The 22,509-nt window shown below is 34.5% G+C and overlaps 1 protein-coding gene across 3 annotated transcripts in view; it reads right to left on the reverse strand.

The window, feature by feature from the left end:
- Nucleotides 1-22,509, reverse strand: part of TMTC3 (transmembrane O-mannosyltransferase targeting cadherins 3) — a 53,922-nt gene that overhangs the window by 9,289 nt on the left and 22,124 nt on the right. For all 3 annotated transcript variants that reach the window (XM_003927862.4, XM_010338477.3, XM_010338476.3), the window contains exons 7-11: nt 18,635-18,887; nt 12,477-12,625; nt 10,460-10,580; nt 8,889-9,000; nt 709-812 (exon numbers count right to left, since the gene is read on the reverse strand). In XM_003927862.4, the coding sequence (XP_003927911.1) occupies nt 709-812; nt 8,889-9,000; nt 10,460-10,580; nt 12,477-12,625; nt 18,635-18,887 (739 nt within the window). The remainder of the gene's footprint in view (nt 1-708; nt 813-8,888; nt 9,001-10,459; nt 10,581-12,476; nt 12,626-18,634; nt 18,888-22,509) is intronic.

Consider the following 22,509-nt stretch of genomic DNA (forward strand, 5'->3'; position numbering starts at 1 on the left):
GTATAATATTTTAAGGATTACTTTAATCTTTACCTATTAGTTTAACTGTATTTATTAATGGTTTTTATCATATCTAATTTATTGTGTTCACTGGAAGTTTGGAACCATATATATTGTAAAGTATAATAGCCTTTACTTAACCTTAATAATCAACTAGAGTGTTTAATTTCCAAACTTCACCAGAAAAGTAAGTCCTTAGTATTCTGGAATAAAATTAACCACTGTATTGTCACAACTGAGAAATATTTTGCTGACAACATGTAAATTGACATAGGGTCAGATCTTTCAACTTTGATACTATAATGTTATATTTAATGAATCTTATGTCATTATAATAACTGATGGACACAATATAGCAAGAGATGTATCTACGAATTTTATCACTTTTATTCATTTCATAGGAATAATGTTGAATTTTATGATTAATATACATAAAATCATATTTATGTAGTCATATAACTTGCTAATAACTCATAATCAAGAATATCTAAAATTCACACTATGAATTCAGTTTTCACAATGGACGATAAAAACAATTTTTAAAACTTAAGTGAGCTAGAAAAATGTAATTCTTTAAAAAATTTATAGGAATAGATGATTCATTAGACACTTTACTTTTATATCAACTAAGTGAAGAATTTTCCTTCTAGATAATTTATTCAATATGGACATCTAGTAGATATGACGTAATAAATTATGGCAACTTACTTGAGGCATCAGTGATTTAGCCATCATGTAAGATTCTTCAGCTTCTTTGGTTCTATTTAAATTTTTATAAGTTCTTCCTACATTCATATGGGCACCAATGTCATCTAAAATTTTAAAACAATCATTTGTTGGCAAGTATACAAATGATGTATTAAATATAAATGAAATGATTCAATATATTGATTATAAACAAGTATTCAATATAACTAATGAAATATAACTTGCTATAACTTATGACCAACAGTGTTCACAAAATTACTTAATGAACCATAAAGACAGAAAATACATTCATAGTATGAAAAAACTATTTGAAGGGTTGAGACATAAGAGAGATAAAGGTAATGAAGAAATTTTTATCACCTTCCTTCATTGTATTTTAATATACTAAAGCTTGTTTTCCATTTACTTAATCTCATAGCTTAGAAATTCACTCAAGAGGTACAGCTCAACTCTATAAGTGAAAAGAATCATCAGGATATTCAGAATTATTTCAAGTGTTATAACAAATACACTTCATGGTGGAACAGGGGCAAAGAGAATGAAAAAACTTTGCCATTCAATTTTTAAAAATTTTTGAGATTGTGGTTAGAATGAGAGTATAATGGAACATAATGATAATAGTATTACTTAAGATGCAGTGGCCCACCTCTCTTAAACAATAATAAACTCCTTAAAATTTATTTTAGATTTTTTTTTAAAAGGTTGTTAATTTTAGAATGTCAGGAACTTATGTCTCATTTTCTGATGTGGAAAATAAAAATCCCAGCAAATGTCTTCAGGGATAGGGAAAAAAAATGTAGTTGAAATAGGAAAAGTATAAGGATTCATTGTACAGTAGTTTTTTAAACCGATAGACTTCCCAGTAAATATTTCAATGGTTTGAATGATAGAAGGAAAGTAGAAGATCTTAAATCAGTCAATTTTTTACTCAACATGAATTTCTGACATGAAAAGGTTCATTTTGATTACTACTTGCCTGTGACACCAATTATTTTGCAATTGTGGAATAATTCTCTGCCTGCAACTCCTAGAACTCATACGGGCCAAGCATATATATCTTGGGCATTCTCCGAGTAACAGTCCTAAGATCTTATTACGTTATGTTTTAGTCTGGCAATTGTGTGCACTGCACAGAAACTGGCAGATGCAGACTAGGTGTGATTAGAGATAAGTTTAGGAGTAAGGAAGTTTTATTTTTTTTCTTTTAAGATGTATTGTTGAGTCTCATGTAGCCTGGAGGAGTCAAGTAAAAAAGATGTTTAAGCTAGCCATTCTTAATCCTGGCTACAAATCAGAATGCTTGTGTAGTTTTAAAAATTCAGATACTTTAGCCCCACCTAGCTCCATCAAAATATAATATTCAGAAATAAAATCCGCAAAAAATATGTTTATAAAAAGTGTCAAAGGAAATTCGGATGTAGAATCAGGGCTGCAAATCATTGTATTACCAATTGAATATAATATATACAGTATAGTGATTAGTTCAGGGTAATTACTTACATTACATGCCTCAAAACATCAATATACATCCCATGAATACGTACTACTATTGTCAATTTAAAAATATGGAGTCTTTGCTTTTATGTAACTTTTTTTTTTTTACACCAGACAAATCCATACAACATGTTTATAGAGCTCAGAATGCTGTTTAGGAAAAGCTAAGGTACATAGAACCTGAAAAAAGTAATTATACACTAAGCATTTAAGAAGAAACTGAAAATCTGGAAAAATAAAAGTGTAATTATGTCAGCTGAATATTTAAAATGTTACTGAAATTAGCCCCAATCAATGTTAGAAAAGATTAAAAATGAGGCAAATTAACATCCACTGAAATAATGTTCTTAGAATTATGGCAAGGAGATATTGTCGTTAGTGTAGACTTCAGATGCTAGTGTACAGCAGTCTTATGTTTCAAAGAATAGAGATGTAATATACAGATATACTTTAGCATCAGAAAGGTCACTTGATACAGCTAATAAAAAGACATAATTTTATGAGTACCTATCCAAAACAACAACAGCATTAGTTAACAATCTGGATTTTAATTCAATTGTAAATGAGGAACTCACAAATCTCAAATGTATCCTGCTAGGTTTCTATAATCAATTAAATTTTCCAGAATCCTAGTTGAGTATATTTCACTTCTTATCTCTCCTCACATTCTCTATTAACATACTTTCACTAAGAAAACAAAAGAGTAGGAGGGAACTTATCATCTCACTGCTAGATGTTATCAACTTATCTTCACGAATGTTTCCAAGTGTTTTTAATAGTAACACACATCTACCTGTAAAGGCATATACATAGTCTGCTTTCCCTCATACCCTTTTCTCTTATCTAGGGCTGACCAATCTACTTATATACTAGATCACATTCCCTTTTCCCACTTAAGAACTTTTTTCGGCCGGGCGCGGTGGCTCAAGCCTGTAATCCCAGCACTTTGGGAGGCTGAGGCAGGTGGATCACGAGGTCGAGAGATCGAGACCATCCTGGTCAACATGGTGAAACCCCGTCTCTACTAAAAATACAAAAAATTAGCTGGGCATGGTGGCGTGTGCCTGTAATCCCAGCTACTCAGGAGGCTGAGGCAGGAGAATTGCTTGAACCCAGGAGGCGGAGGTTGTGGTGAGCCGAGATCGCGCCATTGCACTCCAGCCTGGGTAACAAGAGTGAAACTCCGCCTCAAAAAAAAAAAAAAAAACACACAAAGAACTTTTTTCACGCCATTATCTGTGCTGCCTATCTTGCAACACATTCTCCTGTTGCAAAAATGTCTGTTCTTCTGTACAGTAAGCCTCTTTTATAAAATTTTAAGATGTATTGTTGAGTCTCATGTAGCCAGTACTAGCTGCCCAAAGTGAAGTATTCTCACATTGACAGCTTAGGCATCTATGTTGCTTTTCATTATTTCCTGTCCATAAAATTATGACTTTATTTAAAAAGATAAATTTATAAATATCTGGAATCTCCTAGGAACTCTCTATCTTTCATAAATATAGATGTAAAAATTAATAGTATTTTAACAAATTAAAAAATATATAATAAAGATAAGTCATGATCAAATGGTATTTTACCAAAGGCAAGGTTGTTCAACACTATAATCAATGTAATCTACTATATTAACAGACAGAAAAAACACAACCTTATTTATCTTCATCTCAAATGGTGCAAAAAAGCCTTTGACAGAATCCAACATCCATTTGTGCTAAAAATTCATCCATTTGTGCAAATGAAGAATTGCTCTCCTATACTGCTGGTGGGAAACACATTCTTTGGGAAAACAATCTAGCAGACTTTTAAAAAAAGTTAAACATACACAAATCATTTGACCATGCCATTCCTCTCTCAGGTTTTAACTAAGAGAAATGAAAACATACAGATTGGTACATGAATGTTTGTAACAGCCATTATGTGTAACAGCCCCAAAGTGCAAACAATCCAAACATCCACCAGTAGGTAAATGGATAAACTGTTGTATATCCATGTGAAGGAATACTACTCAGCCATACAAAGGTATGGGTTTTTGATTCATACAACAACATGAATGAGTATCAAAAAAAAGTGTAGCATGAAAAAGTCAGGAAAAAAAAGAGTGTCCATAGAGTATAATTCCATTCATACACAATTTTAGAAAAAGCACATTATCTGCAGATAGAAAGCTTTTCCTCAGAGAAGGATGGGGTGGTAAGAGGTAAGTCGGAGGCATTAGAAAAGGGTACAAGGAATTTGAGGGGTTGATGGATATTTTCAGTATCTTAATTGTGGTTACAGTCTCACAGGTATATACATATGTCCAGAATTATCAAATTATATAGTTTAAATATGTATCTCATATGTCAAATGTATTTCAAGATTGCTATTAAAAAAGTTACAACCTAGTAATTTCTTTGTATTACTGCAAAATCCTTCTAAATGATCTTCCTGCTTTTCTTTACTATTTTCTGCATTGCCAGTGATACTCAAAATTAACTACACCAGAGTATATGTGCAAAGGTTGCTCTCTGTTATTCTCATCTCTTAATACTAATCTCTCATACAGCCTTTCTCTGACCAATTTCTAATGTCCATGCCCTTTTTATAGCTTTTATCATTTTCATATAAATAAATATACGTGTATGCATATGTGTGCATATGTATATATATAGTGTGTGTGTGTATATATTTACATGTGTGTATTTGTTTACTTATTGTTTATGCCTTTATTTAGAATGGAAACTCCATGAAGGCAGGAAATTTGTTTTATTTACTGCTGGATTCCTCAGCACTTAAAACAGTGTCTGACTCATGGTAAATTCTCAAGTAAATGCTTGATGAACAAATATACCTACAGAGCCATTTGCTATTCATTCTCTTTCAGGCTTCTTCCCTGAACTGTATATCTCTTCTTTGCCACCTCCCTTCCTAGTTCCAGTGAAAATAATGCCATTAATATTTACCAGCTCGTATTTATTGCATATACATTATTGCCTAGAAACTGGCCTAAGTCTTATATAACCAGTATTTAACATAATCCATACAAAAGAATGGAGATCTTATTACTCCAAACTTACAGATAGAAAACTTAAAGAGTGATTGAATTCGAGAAAAGTTGTGATGCCTGAGTCCATTAACTAACCATCACACTAGCTGTCCTTTTTTAGCCTTATCCTGGTCACTGTCTTGCCACCTCTAACTCTAAAAATACAGTAAAATAACATGCTGTTTCATTTGTCAAACCCATCTAGGAAGAATACAGCTTAAAAAAACATGGAATAAACAAGAAACCTCTAGATGCCACATTCAATGTTTCTAAGTTTAAATGCTTCATAAAAAATCGTAATAAACCAGTTTACTAGTTTTCCTACTCCATGGTTTATTATTAATAGAAACAGCAATTATCAAAGTGTGATAGTGAAGTCAAACTGAAGGAGAAAGGTTCAGCAAATATCTCAAAAACAGCAATTAGTGACAATTGACCATGAGGGGGGAAATTATTTAAAAACTGAGTGTCCATACCTGCAACATCCTGTGATAGGGACACTATTCACTAGACAAAACTGAATGTGTACAGACACACACTCACACACTTAATATAGTATTTACAACAATGCTGTGAGACAGAAATTACTATCCCATTTTAGAAACAAAAAAGAAGAGTCTGAAGGGGCCTAAGTAACATCTCAGTTTCAAAGCCCTTGTGTGCCTGACAATCAAAGATGACTGCGTCTATAAAAACTCCTAAAATCTAATTAATCCATGCACTATACATCTCAAGACTTCAGAAAGTAATGAATTAAAATATTTAGTGACTGCTGACTGCATATAGGACCCTACTTGATGATGCAGGGGTACAAAAATGATTCAGATGTTCACGCTACCCCCGGGAAGCCCGACAGTTTAAAGAAATATTTTAAATAAATAAAATATAGCACTAAATAGAAAATTACAAATACAGGAAAGATACAGAGGAAGTTAAAGGGTTTTATAAATGAAAACTATTTGCTTATAGCTAGAAAGATATGAAGAGTTTTTACAAGAGAAGTCACTGAAAATGGGAGAAAAGGGAGAAGGGAGAAATTCTGGTCTCAAGGAAGAATATAAACAAAGGTAAAGAAGTAAGGAAGTACAGGATATTAATTCCATATTCCAAGAAAAACTAAACTACATGAACAGCTAAGGGAGATAAAACTGAAAGGTTAGATCATCAACTATATTTCCAAAACGCTTTATTCGCCTTTCTCTAATCGAAACTTAGCTTTGTTTTGGAGACACGGTTACCTTTAGCTTTGTGTTCTTTTCTATTCTTTGTGACGCTGTGCCTGGGAGAAGAACGAATATCTTCTTCCATTATCCATGTAGCCACTTTTGGACAATTCTCTTTTTTACAATCACTCATCTCTAACTGTAATTTAACTCTATTACCCACTATTCCTATCCGTGTTGTAGTCACCAATTCCTGGATCATAGATCCTGGCTCCCTGTTGCTTTCTCTAAATACATTTGTCAAAATTCTTAATGATTTAGTGATTTCATAATCCATATAGATATGAATATTTGAATACCGTGGTCTTGATGTCCTTTGTTCTAAGTGATTTACACCTTCTTTCTACCTTAGCTAATTAGTGCAATGGTCATAACTGTAGAAAAAAGTAACAGTGCCTGACACTCTGCACCCCTTCAAGGATATCTGGTAATGTGTGGGGGTTTCTTTTTGGTTGTCATTCTTTTTTTTTGAGACGGAGTTTCGCTCTTGTTACCCAGGCTGGAGTGCAATGGCGCGATCTCGGCTCACCGCAACCTCCGCCTCCTGGGTTCAAGCAATTCTCCTGCCTCAGCTTTTGTATTTTTAGTAGAGACGGGGTTTCACCATGATGACCAGGATGGTCTCGATCTCTTGACCTCGTGATCCACCCGCCTCGGCCTCCCAAAGTGCTGGGATTACAGGCTTGAGCCACCGCGCCCGGCCTTGGTTGTCATTCTGAATGGAAAATAATGATAGCACTTGGTGGATGGGGGTCATGTCTGGCACATACCGTGTAATACAATTCTGCATTCAAAATGCAACTAGCACTCCTACTGAAAAATACTGTGCTCTAGCTACCTCCTACTCTGATACCAATAATACCAATAATTCCTCAGATTCACTGACCTTGTCACCTTTCCTCCAGCCCGCATCCTCTCTCATATCCTTTCTTTTTTTTTTTTTTTTTTAAAGACGGAGTTTCGCTCTTGCTACCCAGGCTGGAGTGCAATGGTGCGGTCTCGGCTCACCGCAACCTCCGCCTCCTGGGCTCAGGCAATTCTCCTGCCTCAGCCTCCTGAGTAGCTGGGACTACAGGCACGCGCCACCACGCCCAGCTAATTTTTTGTATTTTTAGTAGAGACGGGGTTTCACCATGTTGACCAGGATGGTCTCGATCTCTTGACCTCGTGATCCACCTGCCTCAGCCTCCCAAAGTGCTGGGATTACAGGCTTGAGTCACCGCACCCGGCCTTCTCATAGCCTTTCTTAACCAGCTTAGATTTGGTGTCTCATCATTTATTCACTCCTTAAACCCTTTCCTAATTGACAAAACTTTAATCCTATTTAAGAGAATTTTCAATGCCTATGGCATCACTATTATAGCTAAAAAGTTGCAGGAGAAGTAAAACATGTAACCACACCAAATTTATTTATTTTTTTTGAGAGAGTGTAGCTCTGTTGCCCAGGCTGGAGTGCAGTGGTGCGATCTTGGCTCACTGCAACCTCTGCCTCCCAGGTTCCAGAGATCCTTGTGCCTCAGCCACCAGAGGAGCTGGGATTATAGGTACCCACCACAATGCCTGGCTAATTTTTGTATTTTTTAGTAAAGACAGGGTTTCACCCTGTTGCCCAGGCTGGTCTTGAACTCCTGACATGAAGTGATCAGCCCACCTGGACTCCCAACATGCTGGGATTACAGGCATGAGTCACTGTGTCTGGTCCCAACTGGTTTAAAAAACAAAGCCAAAACTCTCTTATCTTACCATCCTTTCTTGACCCCATACGCAGCACTGCCACCACTTCTTATCAATACCCTTCAAAAGAATTTTCTACACTAATTGTCTCCAATTATTCTTTCCCCATTCTCTTAAACTCACTACTATTAGCCTTTTGTACCCATCACTCCACCAAAATTGTTTGACCATATCCAGCCTACTCAACAACTCTATGTTTAAAAAAAAATCCATAAGTGATTTTGTTTGTTTTGAGACAGACTCTTACTCTGTCACCAGGCTGGAGTGCAGTGGTATAATCATGTGATCATAGCTCAGTGCAGCCTTGAACTCATGGGCTCAAGGAATCCTCCCACATGAGCCTCCCAAGTAGCTGAGATAACATGCCCACACAACCCTGCTTGGCTAATTTTTTAATTTTTATTTTGTAGAGACAGAAACTTGCTTTGTTGCCCAGATAGTCATGAACTCCTGGGCTCAAGTGACCTTGCTCTGTCAGCCTCTGAAAGTGCTATCAATAGAGGTGTGAGCCACCAGCCTCGTATCAAAGTCTGATATTCAGTGGCTATTATATGTAATCCAATTCAAAATAAGCAAGCACAACACTCTAGTAATCAAGTCACTTAGAATAAAGCTAGAAGATAAACTCTATCTTATTTCCCCCAAAGATAATCAAAACTTTTTTAAAATAAATAAAATTTATGAATTTAATTAATAATACTTACCTGGCTGAACATGGGTAGCCTGTACGAAGTATTTCAAAGCTCTCTCAAAGTTCTTTTCATTTTCCAGAGCATGACCCACATTATTCCATAGTTTGGCATTATTTTTATTTACCTTAAATATAAACGCAGATAGAAGTAAGTTACACTTAAAAAAAATATGACTCCAGTTCATACAGATATTTCTTTGGTATACTATTAAAAGAATGTTCAATGGAGATGTCTCTGGGGATGATACAGGAGTCAAATAAAGACTGCTTCCCCAAATTTACTCTCCCTGCACCTCAACACCAACATACTAAAACCACAACAGTCTTATTTCATTTATGTTACCTATTAAAATTTTATAGAAAATTTTATTTGATCGAAGCATAGCGGTGTTTGAAAACTCCTGCTCTACTATTTGTATTTTTAGGAGCAAAAGTACTGGAACATGAGAATATGTTTAAATGTTGCACTGATGACTTATTTTTAGACTTGACATATTTAAATTTATTTATGTAATCCATTATGGTAATAGAAGCCCTGAGATTAAAGCTCTGAGTCAATATGTGCTTTCAGAGTTCACAGATTACTGTGGTGTTCTTGCAGATAAATGATACCTAGACAAGTAGCTAACTGCAGTGGTTGTGGCTATAGGTCTGTTCTGGGAGTGGGTACAAGCAAAATTCTGGAAAATTATGGAGCTACACTGGTATTCTAGGAGTATGGAATAATAAGCATGGTAATGAAGTCTTACTTGTTGGCAGACTTCTGAGCTGGGAGAGAGTAGAGCTACTGAACTGTGTAGGAAGAGAGTCATCTGATCTTAAGTAGATGTGGAATCAAGAAGTCACACAGACTACTAGAATGAGGCGGCAATTCAATAAAGCTAAGCAATGAAGAGTTAAGAAATAGCCAAAAGGAAGTAAAAATTCAGAGATGTGAAGAGGGGTACTGGTAAGGGAGAGCTTGAAAAAATCTTGGCTGATACCATTAAAGAAAACATATTTTTGTTTTTTAAAAGACATTTTTCTAATTTATATTGTCCATTCTATAGAAATCCTGTATCCTTCATTTTTGCCAATTCTTATCTTTCTGATAGTATTGTAACCACTGGTTATCTTCCACATTATTGGGTGCCCCCCCCCGCTTCTTTTTTCTGTGCATTTTATTTTACTGAATTGATGGCATCAATTATAAAACTCAAGTCTATTAAAGAAAAAATGCCACTAATTTAAGATGCTTTTCACTGCAAGACTTATTTGGTTTCAGAGATCTTAAAAAGAAAAAAAAATGTATACCTTTGGAAGCAATGAAATATAGTATTCTGATTTAAACATTGTGCCATTTGAACTTCTAATAGCTATATAGAATTTAGGGAATTATATATGCTTTGGGCGTATAGCTAAGTATTATTCAGAGCACTTGGTTATGGTATATATTAAAGAACAAAGAACTTTCATTAATCTTTTGGGGAAGTACTTAATATTGACTGTTAAGCGTTTATTTGAAAAAAAAGTTAAAACAGCTTAGAAATCGTTCCAAGAAATCACTGATTACGTACTTTTTTGTCATTCTGAACAACACTTTACCTTCAAGGCTGACATAAACAATGTATATTCAGACTCCCAATCCCAATTTCTGTGGAATGTTTTTAAGGAATGAGTGAGTATCACCATAGACAGACAAATCCAGGATAGCTTTTTACATACACTGTTTAAGAGAAAAAAAAGCAAAACAAAACAAAAACTGTCTTCATCACCAAAAGCATTTTACCTTTTAGAACACAGGTAACAAGTTTCTTAAATGCTCCTAAAATATATGTAAATTTATTCTAATTCATTCTAATATCACTCTACTTTAGAAAAAACAACATTAAAAAAAATAAATATTGTGAATAAGATCTTCCCATCAATTGCATTATCTACTCAAATATTGGCCTGTATTTCAAAAGCTGTTTAGATTAAATGATAAAAGATGGACAAAACCAGTTTTTAATTGTGACTTTTTAAAATTACAGTCCTTTGTGCCATTTTCTACAACTGAGTATTCTTAACTGAGTTTAGTAAGGGGTCAACCTTATCACTGGTCACATGTGAAAATGTTTTACTGACAATTTATACCAAGGCCATGATATTCTTGGTTTATTTCTCTACTGTAAAGCTAGAATTGTCTATTAAAAGGCATAGAAAAAGTAACTCTTCATTAAACAGAGGCAAATTACTTACAACTTTAGGTTAAATATTTGAGGACTCAATTCTTCACCTATAATTTTTATCATCTCATTTGGCATTCATAGTCTCTGAGTCTGTGTTTTTGTTTCTACAACATGGTTTAATTTCTTTCATTGGCAGATCCAATTAACCAGGACACACGAGTACAGATCAGAAAGAACATGGTCACTGGAAGCAGTCAGATGTAAATCTGAAATAAGACTGTTATATGCTAGCTGTGTGATCTTGGGTAACCTGTATGGCTTCAATGTTTGAATCTGCAAAGTAGACTTAAGGAGTGTCAAGATTAAATGAGAAAACAAATTTAAAGTGTCTATCATGGCCCTTGGTACACAGCAGGCATTCAAAAATGCGTAGTGATTATAACTGGGTATATGGGTAGAAGCTAAGAGAAGAGGTTTGGTAGATGGCAGTAAAAAATTGCAGACATGGATGAGATTATCTGTGGAAAATATGCGGTGTGAAAAAAGGGGCTGTAAGACTTTAAAAAAGGTAAATATTCAAAGAGCTGGTACAGCCAGAAGAATCAGAGCAGAAATGAACAGATGTGGAATAAAATCAGGATACAGTGTCTTTTTATAGACACTAGGGAAATAAACTTTAAATTAAAAGTGTTGACTTAGTTTAACCACTAGGAGGCACTTTGTTTTATGTTTAATAGAGTGAAGTAGAGAGAAGTCAAGAATTCTGTGGGGTGAGGGGTGACTGGAAAATGAGAAAGTGAGAGAAGTGACCATTTCTTTTCAAGTTGCAAATTCAAATTTAATATTATTACATTAGAATTACTTGACCTTTAACAATGTTTGATTTGCTAATTTTAGTGCCACAGCATAAGTATACAATGAGATAATACCTGTAACAATTACAGTTACTAAGCATATATACAGTGTGACTATGCTGTCCCTTAACTGTTAGTTTGAGGCAACTAGGATACAAAGATTATAATGAAGATAGTATGGCAGCAATAAATTATGGACTGCTTACTATATGCATTTTATGTATATTAACTCAATATGACTCACTTAAGTAGGATGACTATTATCTTAGTTCACTGAATATGGAAGTGGCAATGGTCATTTGTGACTTTATTCTCAATAACATCCTTGTTTTCATTTGAGTCTGACTCAAAGTTTGTTCTGTCTCAGGCTGTAAAATAAAATTACATAAATATGGAAAAGAATACAGAGTTAAGTAGGTGCTGTGGAGCTTTCCTAACTTGACTTAAAAGACAAATGAGGAGACTATTGAGATGAAAAATCAAAAGATACAAAAGCATGACTTAGAAAAGTGCACTAGACACAGATTTAAATTTTTAAATGTGTGATGCTTAATTCCATAGTTGGTAAGCATTACATGAACTGATATTTAAATTCACCTTTTTGTTGATATTTTCTGCCATCCATGGGCTACCAAAATACAGAACCCCATGCTGGGAACATACAATACTCGCTCAGCAACAACAAATCCAACTGGAAAAAAAAGGTTCGATGCAGGAATAAATGGTAATGCCATTAAACAAAGTGCCTAGAAAGAAGAAGATTTAATAATTTTTATTAAATTAGGAAATATATGGGCATCTGATACTCAAATCCAAATATTTTATCATTTAATTTTGATAGCATACTGGTAAACTATTTTTAATACTATGAGGAATATTAACTTAAACATAAGCCAATTTAGGGATGGCATTAACAAACATCAGGATATATGTAAGTAAGGTGAAATGGAAATCGTGAATTCTAGAAGTTATAATTAGAGGATATTTGTGAACTTTCTTTGAAAACAAGATTTCTAGGTGTGGGTAGGAGTGATTACTCCTTGAAATTAAAATCTGAACCATTACAGCATTTTAAATTTGAGAAGCATAACAAGCTATATCTCACTGGTTTTCTGTAAAGAATATGCTCGCATGGTAAAATATAAAAATGTTAATAAATGAAAATACATCTTTAAGCAAAATTAAACAATAAAGGTTCATCCAGTTAAATAAAAAAGTGAAAGTATTTTTTGAAATTATATCTAAACAACTCAACTCAAAAGAAAAAGAAATGGGAAAAGGAACTAAATAGATATTCCTCAGAAGAAGACATATCAATGGCCAACAGGTATATGAAGAAAAGTTCATCACTGTCATTAAGGAAGTGAAAATTAAAACCACAATGAGCTATCACCTCACACCAGTAAGAATGGCTATTATCGAAAAGACGAAAGATAATGTTGGCAAGAACATAAAGGAAATCCTTGCACACTGCTGATGGGATGTAAATTAGCATTGCCATTAGGTAAGCAGTCTGGAGGCTCATAAAAAAATTAAAAATAGAACAGTGATCCAGCATTCTCACTACTGGGTATAGATCCAAAGGAAATGAAATCAGTATGCTGAAGAGAGATCTGAACTCCCTTGTTCATTGTAGCATTATTCAATTTACAATAGCCAAGATATGGGAACAACCTAAATAGCCATCAATAGATTACTGGATGAAAAAAAATGTGGTACACATATGCCCTGGAATATTATTTCGCCTTAAAATGGAAGGAAATCCTGTCATTTCTGACATGGATAAACCTTGAGGACAACATGTTAAGAGAAGTAAGTCAGCTACAGAAAGACAAATAACACATGATCTCACTTAAAAGTAGAATTTATAAAAGTTGACTCATAAAAGTAAAGGAAATGGTGGTCACCAGGGTTGGGGGTAGAAGGCTGGGGAGAAGTTGGTCAAAAGATATAAAATTTCAGTTAGGGGGAATACAAATAAAAAATAAACAAAAATTTTACACATCTAACTTATGTGTGTGGTAAAAATAAGATGACAATTAAATATGCAAATAGGTTTTTGCATATTTTTTGTTTGTTTTTTTTCAACAAACAAAGCCACAGAGGCTGATTTAAAAAAAAGCCAAACATGTCAGTGTTCACAACTTTACTACTTTAAGAAATCACATTATATTGGAAACTGAAGGAATGAAATAAGGTAGTGTTCAGACAAGACAGCAGACTACTCACTCTGTACCTTAACATTACTTCATATAACATCCTGAAAGGTTACATGTATTTAACCAGAAGCTTGGTGTATGCATAAAAATAAAACTGCCTCCGTTTAAATCAAGTCTTTCATTCTAAAATTATTGATATAACACTGAATGCCAAAATGAAACTACATAAAAATGTTCATATTTCTTACCGTTTTGAAAATGGGATGACATGTGGCTTCCACATTATAAACCCACAAAATACCAGCACAAAAATAGCTTGTGGAGGAAATAAGTCTGGTCGTCATTAGAATATCTGTTTCTATGGACATCTGCATCCAAATTTTGTTACCCTGATTTGTTTTATAGTACTTAATTTAATAAACAAGTTAAACCTTTAGCTTCACAAGTTTGAAACTCTTCTAGGGCTGAGGGGGAAAAATGTCTTTTTTTCTATTTGACTTAATTTGTGAAATACACACACACACAGAAAAGAATACTCTCCACAAATGTTCACGTTAATGAATTGCAATGAGGCAACACTGAATCTGAGAAAAATCACTACCATCAAACTGCTCACCATCATACCAATTTAAAGGTCAGAAATTTCAGTGTTTTTAAATCAAAAAAGGTAAGAACAACTAAGAATGCATAGAATTTGCTTTCCATTTCCCAGAGATGCTTGACAAAAATAATCAGCAAAAAATATGAAACAGGTAAAGTTCCTGAATATGTATGTAGTTCATTAAAAAATTATACCTATTAATTCATGGCCACCTTAAAGCAATTTCATTTGAAGGAATTAAGTGTTAAATTCACTCAAAAGTGTAATGCAGACTGACGCATTAAAAAAAAAAAAAAAAAGAAAATCTCTCAGGAAAAACCTATAGGTTCTGGGATAAGAAATGTCTCTAATGATTAACTTATTCAGAAGTCCTAATATGCTCTCTAATAATGTATGCCAACCTAGTTAACCATCACTACCTTGTAATTTACTTCTTCCAGTAATATAAACTGTCCTTCAGCAGAAGGATATTAGTAGAAAGAGCAAAGAGTTTGAGATAAATCTCCTTTACTTCTCATTTCCTACAAAACATAAGGCAAACCACTCAGTCACCCACCTTGAGACTTTTTATTGTTTTTTAAGAGACAAGGTGTCAGTCATCCAGGCTAGAGTGCAGTGGCATGATCAGAATCTACTGCATCCTTGAACTCTTGGGCTCAAGCAATTCTTCTGCCTCAGCCTCCCAAGCACCTAGGACTACAGGTACAACTGTCATACCTGGCTAATTAAAAAATTTTTTTAGAGATGGGATCTCACTGTCTTACCCAGGCTTGTCCCAAACTCCTGGCCTCCAGTGATCTTCCTATCTCTGCTACAGGCATGAGCCACTGACCCCGGTTAGTTCTTTACAAATAAAACGGGGATTACTATCTACTTACATTATGCTGTTGACATATATATGACATCTTATCTAATAAGTGCTTAACATGTTATTCTGGTCCTTGGTAGGTACTCCTTTGTTCTACTTATTCCTTCCAGAGATCTTCAGAAAATAATCACCATAAAAAAATAGCACATTTATTAGGACTATACCCAAAGCTGAGTTATGTATGGCTTAAGGCCACAGCTGTCCCATTTTGATATACATTTTAAATTCAGCTTACATTACATACACCATTATTTTATTTGATGAAACCTTAATTCCCCTACCTCTCCCTTTTTTAACCTTTCTTTTACCAAAACTCAAGCTTGGATGTATTCTACCATTTATTTATTGTGTCTGTGTTTACCAGAGTAGCAATGCGCTGCTAGAGAAAGTCCCAAAGCTGAATAGATTAATATCATCATAAAAGCAATCACCCAGTTCAAATTTATCCTTAAGACTGTTTAGGATTTCTAGGTTTCTCTGGGAAGTTCCACTCTTCTTGACTGTTTTGAATCATTATTACTTTTCTTAAACTCTTGATCCATGTCACTTTCAGCAGGCAACTACATTTCCTAATCTACAGAGAAAGGTAAAGCCATAAAACAAGAATTTCTTCAATATCCTGCTACTAAACATACCAACATCCACATTCATTTCCTTTCTTCTTGTAACATAAGGGGTGTCTCGTCTATCTCAGGCCAGTCCTGTGCTCTGTATCCCCTGCTCCTCATAAACTTCACTAACAATGATCCCTTCTCCAATTTATTAACCACTTTCTAATCAACTGTAGTTTTCTTATCTATATTTAAACATGCTCTTTTCTCTCCAACCTTAAAAATCTTTAACAATACATCTTTTAAGCTACCTTCCCTATTTGTTTACATAACTCAGGTACAAAACAAGTTTCCATGATCTTAGGAAAAGATTTTGTTGTCATAGTAACAAGTAGCCCACTTAACTAATCAACTTAAGCCCACTTAACCAATCAACATTTCAACTTAATAAATATGTTCCTGCAAGCCAACCCATCAGAGAGAGCCACATTCCTCTATGGCCAGCTGAGTAGCTGAGTATTCCAATAAAAATGCTTCTATATGATACCAATCAACAGTCTCTCACTGATATCACTCCCTCCTACCTATGAAGGTCTACCAATGCCAGATCTCCATGCTTCCCCCATGTCCCACATAAGGTTCGTAGTCTGTTATGCTTGAAACCACTGCCTGAGTAGCATAGTCTTCCCTTACTTAGGGAGGAAATAAATCAAGTTTATCCCATCCTTTGAAACAGTCAAAATCAAATTATCTCTATAAAGGTTATCTATACCAGCTGTCTTCACTTGCTCATCAAATCACTCACTCCACGGAACGAATTTCATTTAAGTTACTACAGACTAGAAGTAGGTCCAATCCAACAGATTCTAGATCTTACTTTCCCCTTCAAGAGCATCTGTTAGTGTTAACCATTTGGTCTTTCTTAACATACTTTCCTACCTTTCTGTTCATTTGATATGTCTCCAATTTAGGATCTTTCTCTTCAACATCTAAATATAGGAATTTCTCAAGACCTAGTTGCAGGTATCTGTTCTTTTCACTGTATTTAGCCCATGAAACTGTTTTCTGGGGAAGAATTAAGACCAAATACTCTAAGGCTTCCATTATGAGTATGAGAACTTCTGCGCATCTAGAACGTTAACAGCTAGTTACCATCTTTGAAACAACTGACAAAACCCCAGTTGAGAAAGGTAGCTCTATAACCTCTTCTACGGTCTACCTTATCCTGGTTTCATTTACCACCTCTATGCTAATGAATACAATTTCTATATGTAGCTTAGGTATATGCTCTGAACTCCAGACATAAAGTGCTGTTTAAAATGTCCAATGGGATGTTTCAACAGTAACTCAAACCCAACATGTTCAAGGATAATAGTAAACACAATCTTTCAATCTACTGTGTATCGCAGACATTTAAATTTCTCTGGAATGTAAGCTCTCTAGAAATGTGAACTGTCTATTTCCTTTACTATCATAACCTCAGTGCCAAAAATGCTGTACTGTATGAAGGGTAAAGTCTTAAGTTTTTATTGAATAAATGAATCTAGTGACTATAGCAAAAAATTATGCATTTACAATGCATTAAACATACTTTCTGACATATAATAAACGCCTCAGAAAATGCATTATTGTCGTCAGTAAATTTTTTTCTTTTTTTTTTTTTTTTGAGACAGAGTCTTATTCTGTTGCCTTGGCTAGAGTGCAGAGGTGCTATCTTGGCTCACTATAAATTCTACCTCCTAGTTCAAGTGATTCTTGTGCTTCAGGCTCCTGGGCTAGGATTACAGGCACTGCCATCATGTTCAGCTAGTATTTGTATTTTTAGTAGAGACGAGAGTTTCACCATGGTGGCCAGGCTGGTCTTGAACTCCTAACCTCAAATGATACACCCGTCTCAGCCTCTCAAAGTGCTGAGGTTATAGGCATAAGCCAATGCACCCGGCCTGTCTTCAATAATTAAAAGGAAGAGAAAACAAAACTCTTATGAGTATGAAGTGAGGCAGGCAAGAAATCAGAAACAAAACGAAACAAAACAAAACCAAACCCAGAGTACAGAAAAACAACTCCCCCGCCAACCAAAAAAAAACTTTTCAAATAATCAGAGTTCTCCGAATACAGCAAAAGCTATCTAAGGTATAATAAAAAAACCTTGCTCAGAAGAACTGAAAAGCACTGTATTTCTAGTTGTGTATCTTACATGACATTCTTCTCTCTGCCAAGAAAACAAATAATATATAATATAATCAATTTCTTCAAAAAGTGTATAATCTAGTTGGATAAAGCTAAGAACCAGAAAAAAAAAAAATAAACCCAAAAGGGCTCCTTCATGATTTCAGAGTTCGCACCAATTTAGGAAAAGTCAGTAAGCTTTCATTTTTATATGCTGAATATATGTCAAATTATGCCTTCAAATTAACTGAGAATTTTGGGATACACTCAAATATGTTTACAAATTGGGACACTGTTGAACAAAGAAAGGCATGCTTCTAAAAAACTGTTTTTGCTGAATTAAAGGTAGCTTTTTACTTATTCAACTGAATGTAACATCATTTGGAAGGTTAAGAGAAGTTTCTTACCATTAAAACAGTCTTGGAGGAATCACCGGAGTATCTGAGACTGAATACTCCCAAAGCCCCAAGAACACAAAAAAAAGTAAATGTAGCCAAATTTCGAATATCTAGTAATGACTCTATAAGTGGTATTGTACCCATGGTCCAATCACAGCAGAGCTCTGAAGGATTTAATAAAAGCCAAGCATTCACAGGAAGGAGGTAGTTAAAAGTTAGCTGCCTTGTAGGAGTTGGGCTTACAGCAGCTGGGTTATCAAACCTGTATAAAGAATAAAACAATGATTACAAATAAAACTTTTAAAATACAAATTTATTTACATAAATAAAATACTGAACTATAAAGAAATTTTATACATCATCTTATTAAATAGAAGACACAGACATACGTTATATGTAGCTCAGACTCTTGCTAGAGTTCAAAATATCAAAACTTTATGAAATGTCTACTTCAGAGAAGTGGTATTTATGAAGGATTGTTTGAAAGGCAACCAGGTCATTCATTTTTGTTTATTATTAGAATAATTTAGACATGTACCTATAATATTACAATACTGCAAAAGTGTTCCATTAAACCTTCTGATTAAAAGTAGTAACAAAATGAAGATTTATTGTTGTATGTTACATATGAATCACTTTTGAAAACACTCACCAATGCTTTCCTACATGAGACATTTCTTTTAGAGCTAAATGCTAATTAAAAATTAAGCTTACTTACTTTAAAAACTAGTATGTTTTTCTCCTTTCATAGACAGAGAAAACTGTATCACCTAGAAGCTTTTTTCCCACTTTTCTTTGACTCCTAGAAACTAAAAACCAAATTTCTAGTACAAAGTAGTAACTGTGTAGGCATATGTAATAATTTGTGTTCTACGTTTTCTCTTAGTAAATACTAATGTAAGCTTATATCATAGTTTATCTTTTCCCAGGCCATGACATAAATACCTTTCATTAGTTTAGTCTGTGTTCTACATTTTGTTGGCTATAATATAGTACTTTAAAAACCCATTTTCTCATTTTAAAATAACTCAGTGAAAAATCAATTGCTACCACTTATTTGACTTGATTTTCTAAAAACATATCAAATAGCTGATAAAAATAAATACTTTTTGAACAAATAGTATCATTTCAAAATTTTCATACTGAATCTTACAACTTACATATTGTTTTTCATAAAAAAAATTATAGTCTGAACTTGAATTCTCAAAATAACCAGCAGAACTGAATAAAAAGTTATCTTTTTATCTATAATTCACTATTTAGAGTTTAGTTTTAAAAATTAACAGCTTATTTAGGATAGCTGATTTAATAACAGAACAAAACAAATGAAACTAAGAAGTAAAGAAGGAAATACAAAGTCTATATATAAACAATTCAGTCTACTCTGTTTCTAATACTGTAATATCTGCATGAGTTCATTTTAGCATGGCTAGACTCAGAGGTAAAAATCCAGGACGTTAAAAATTAATTATTCTTTAAAGGAAAAAAAAATGCTAGTGAGGACAGTTACGTGAAAATATCACACAATTTTGGATTTTAAAAAAATTATCTGAATAAAATTTATTCTAACTAGTGCCAACAAAGCACTATCATGTAACATAACGTGAATACCACGTTAGCCTTTTGTTAAAAATAAAAGTTCTTGCAAGTAACGCCAATAACTTAAAATTGAACAGGAAAATAGTATAAATTTCATTTTAAATTTTAGACAAGTCAGGTGAAATGAAAAAAGGCTAAATGTTAAAGAAGAAAAATATAATATGCAGACTTTAAATTCAGTGTATCTTCTGTTTTCTAGCCTTAAACAACTAAAAAACTATGTAAGAGGTAGAGTATTTTTTTTAACATACTGAGCATAAGATGAAAAAGGACGTTAATACCTGAGAGAAGAAAAACAAATAAGGGAGATCTAGCCGGAAAGAGTTTAGTATCTGGATAGAATTTTTAGTTGGTAAAACAGTAAGAGGGAACCCAGGCTGAGCCCAGCGGACATAATGAATTGAGAAAATGAAGCTGGAAGCCCTAGGAGTGCAGGGGGGTAGATTAGTGAGGCAGAATCCTGACAGAAGAAAGCTGCTGAGAAAGAGAACTTGAGACATCTGCAGAGGGTCTCTCTCCAGTTTTCAACATGAGGTTGTTTTTTTTTTTTTTTTTTTTTTTTGGAACAGTCTTGCTTTGTTGCCCAACCTGGAGTACAGTGGCACCATCTTGGCTCACTGTAACCTCAGCCTCCCAGGTTCAAATGATTCTTGTGCCTCAGCCTCCCAAGTAGCTGGGATCAGACATGCACCACCACACTGGCTAATTTTTGTACTTTTAGTAGAAATGAGTTTTTACCACGTTGGCCAGCCTGGTCTTGAACTCTTGACCTCAAGTGATCCACTCATCTTAGTTTCCCAAAGTGCTGGAATTACAGGTGTGAGCCACCACACCTGGCCCAATATTCATCAGTTCAAATAAGCACATATATGTGAGGAAATATCCATGGTGGATGTAGTGGATTGAATCATGTTTCTCCAAAATTCATGTCTACCCTAACTGCAGAATGCGGTCTTATTTGAAAATAGTTTCTGCCAATACAATTAGTTAAGATGAAGTCATAATAGGTTAGGGTGGGCCCTAAATCCAACAACTGTGGTTCTTATAAAAAGAGAAGAAAGAGATATGTTAGAAAAAAGGCAATGTGAAGACAGAGAAGATTGGAGTGATGGAGCTACAAGCCAAGGAATGCCAAAGACTGCTAGCAACCACCAGAAACTAGGAGACATTTATGGAACAAATTCTTCCTCACAGTCTCCAGTAGAAGCCAATTGTGCTGACATACCGATTTTGTATTTCTGGCCTCTTGAACTGCGACGGAACAAATTTCTATTGTTTTAAGGCATCCAGTTTGTAATTATTTGTTACAGCAGTCTTTGAAAAACTAATACAATCAGAAAAAAACCTCCTGAATGTATTAGAGCTAAAAATCCCCAAATATACAGAGCCAGGAATAGTTCCTTGGCAGACAGTGTGGCAATCTTCATAATGCATAGTTCATATCGAATAGTCAAAAGGTCTTGCATCAGTAGTGAAGTGAAATTAGTCTCATCCTAAACGCTGTTGTGGTCCCACAAAACAAAGCTTAAAAGCAAGACTGAAGGATAAAACATTTTCCAAGTAACTTAAATGCATCCCAGAATAAAACTCAAAATTTACAGAATACATTAAGGTAAAATTCACAAATGGCAACTGTTCAACAATTACTGGGCATACAAATAAGCAGAGAAATACAATCTATACTGAAGAGAAAATTTATTCAATAAAAACTGACCAAGGAATGACACAGATGACAGAATTAGTAGGCAAGGACATTAAAGCAGTAGAACATGTAGAGATATAGAAGATATAAAAGACTCAAATCAGACTTCCTTCTGGAGATGAAAACAGATTCTGAGGTAAAAAAATAATTAGACGAGGATGGGCACAGTGGCCCATGCCTGTAATCCCAGCACTTCGGGAGGACGCGGCGGGTGGATCATGAGATCAGAAGTTCAAGACCAGCCTGGCCAAGATGGTGAAACCCTGTCTCTACTAAAAATACAAAAATTAGCCAGGCATGGTGGCAGGTGCCTATAATCCCAGCTATTCAGGAGGCTGAGGCAGGAGAACTTCTTGAACCCGGGCGACAGAGGTTGCAATGAGCCGAGATTGCGCCACTGCACTCCAGCGAGTGAGACTTGTCTCAAAAAAAACTTAGACAAAATTAAGGGTAGATTAGATATTGCGGAAAAAAAGATTACTGAACTTGATATAGCAAAAGAGACTATCCAAACTAAAAATGGTAAATGATTTGAGGGAAAAAACCAACATCAGTACAACTTCAAGAAACTTAAATAGACTTA

Source organism: Saimiri boliviensis, chromosome 7 (genome assembly GCF_048565385.1).
Source record: "Saimiri boliviensis isolate mSaiBol1 chromosome 7, mSaiBol1.pri, whole genome shotgun sequence".
Taxonomy (NCBI): domain Eukaryota; kingdom Metazoa; phylum Chordata; class Mammalia; order Primates; family Cebidae; genus Saimiri; species Saimiri boliviensis.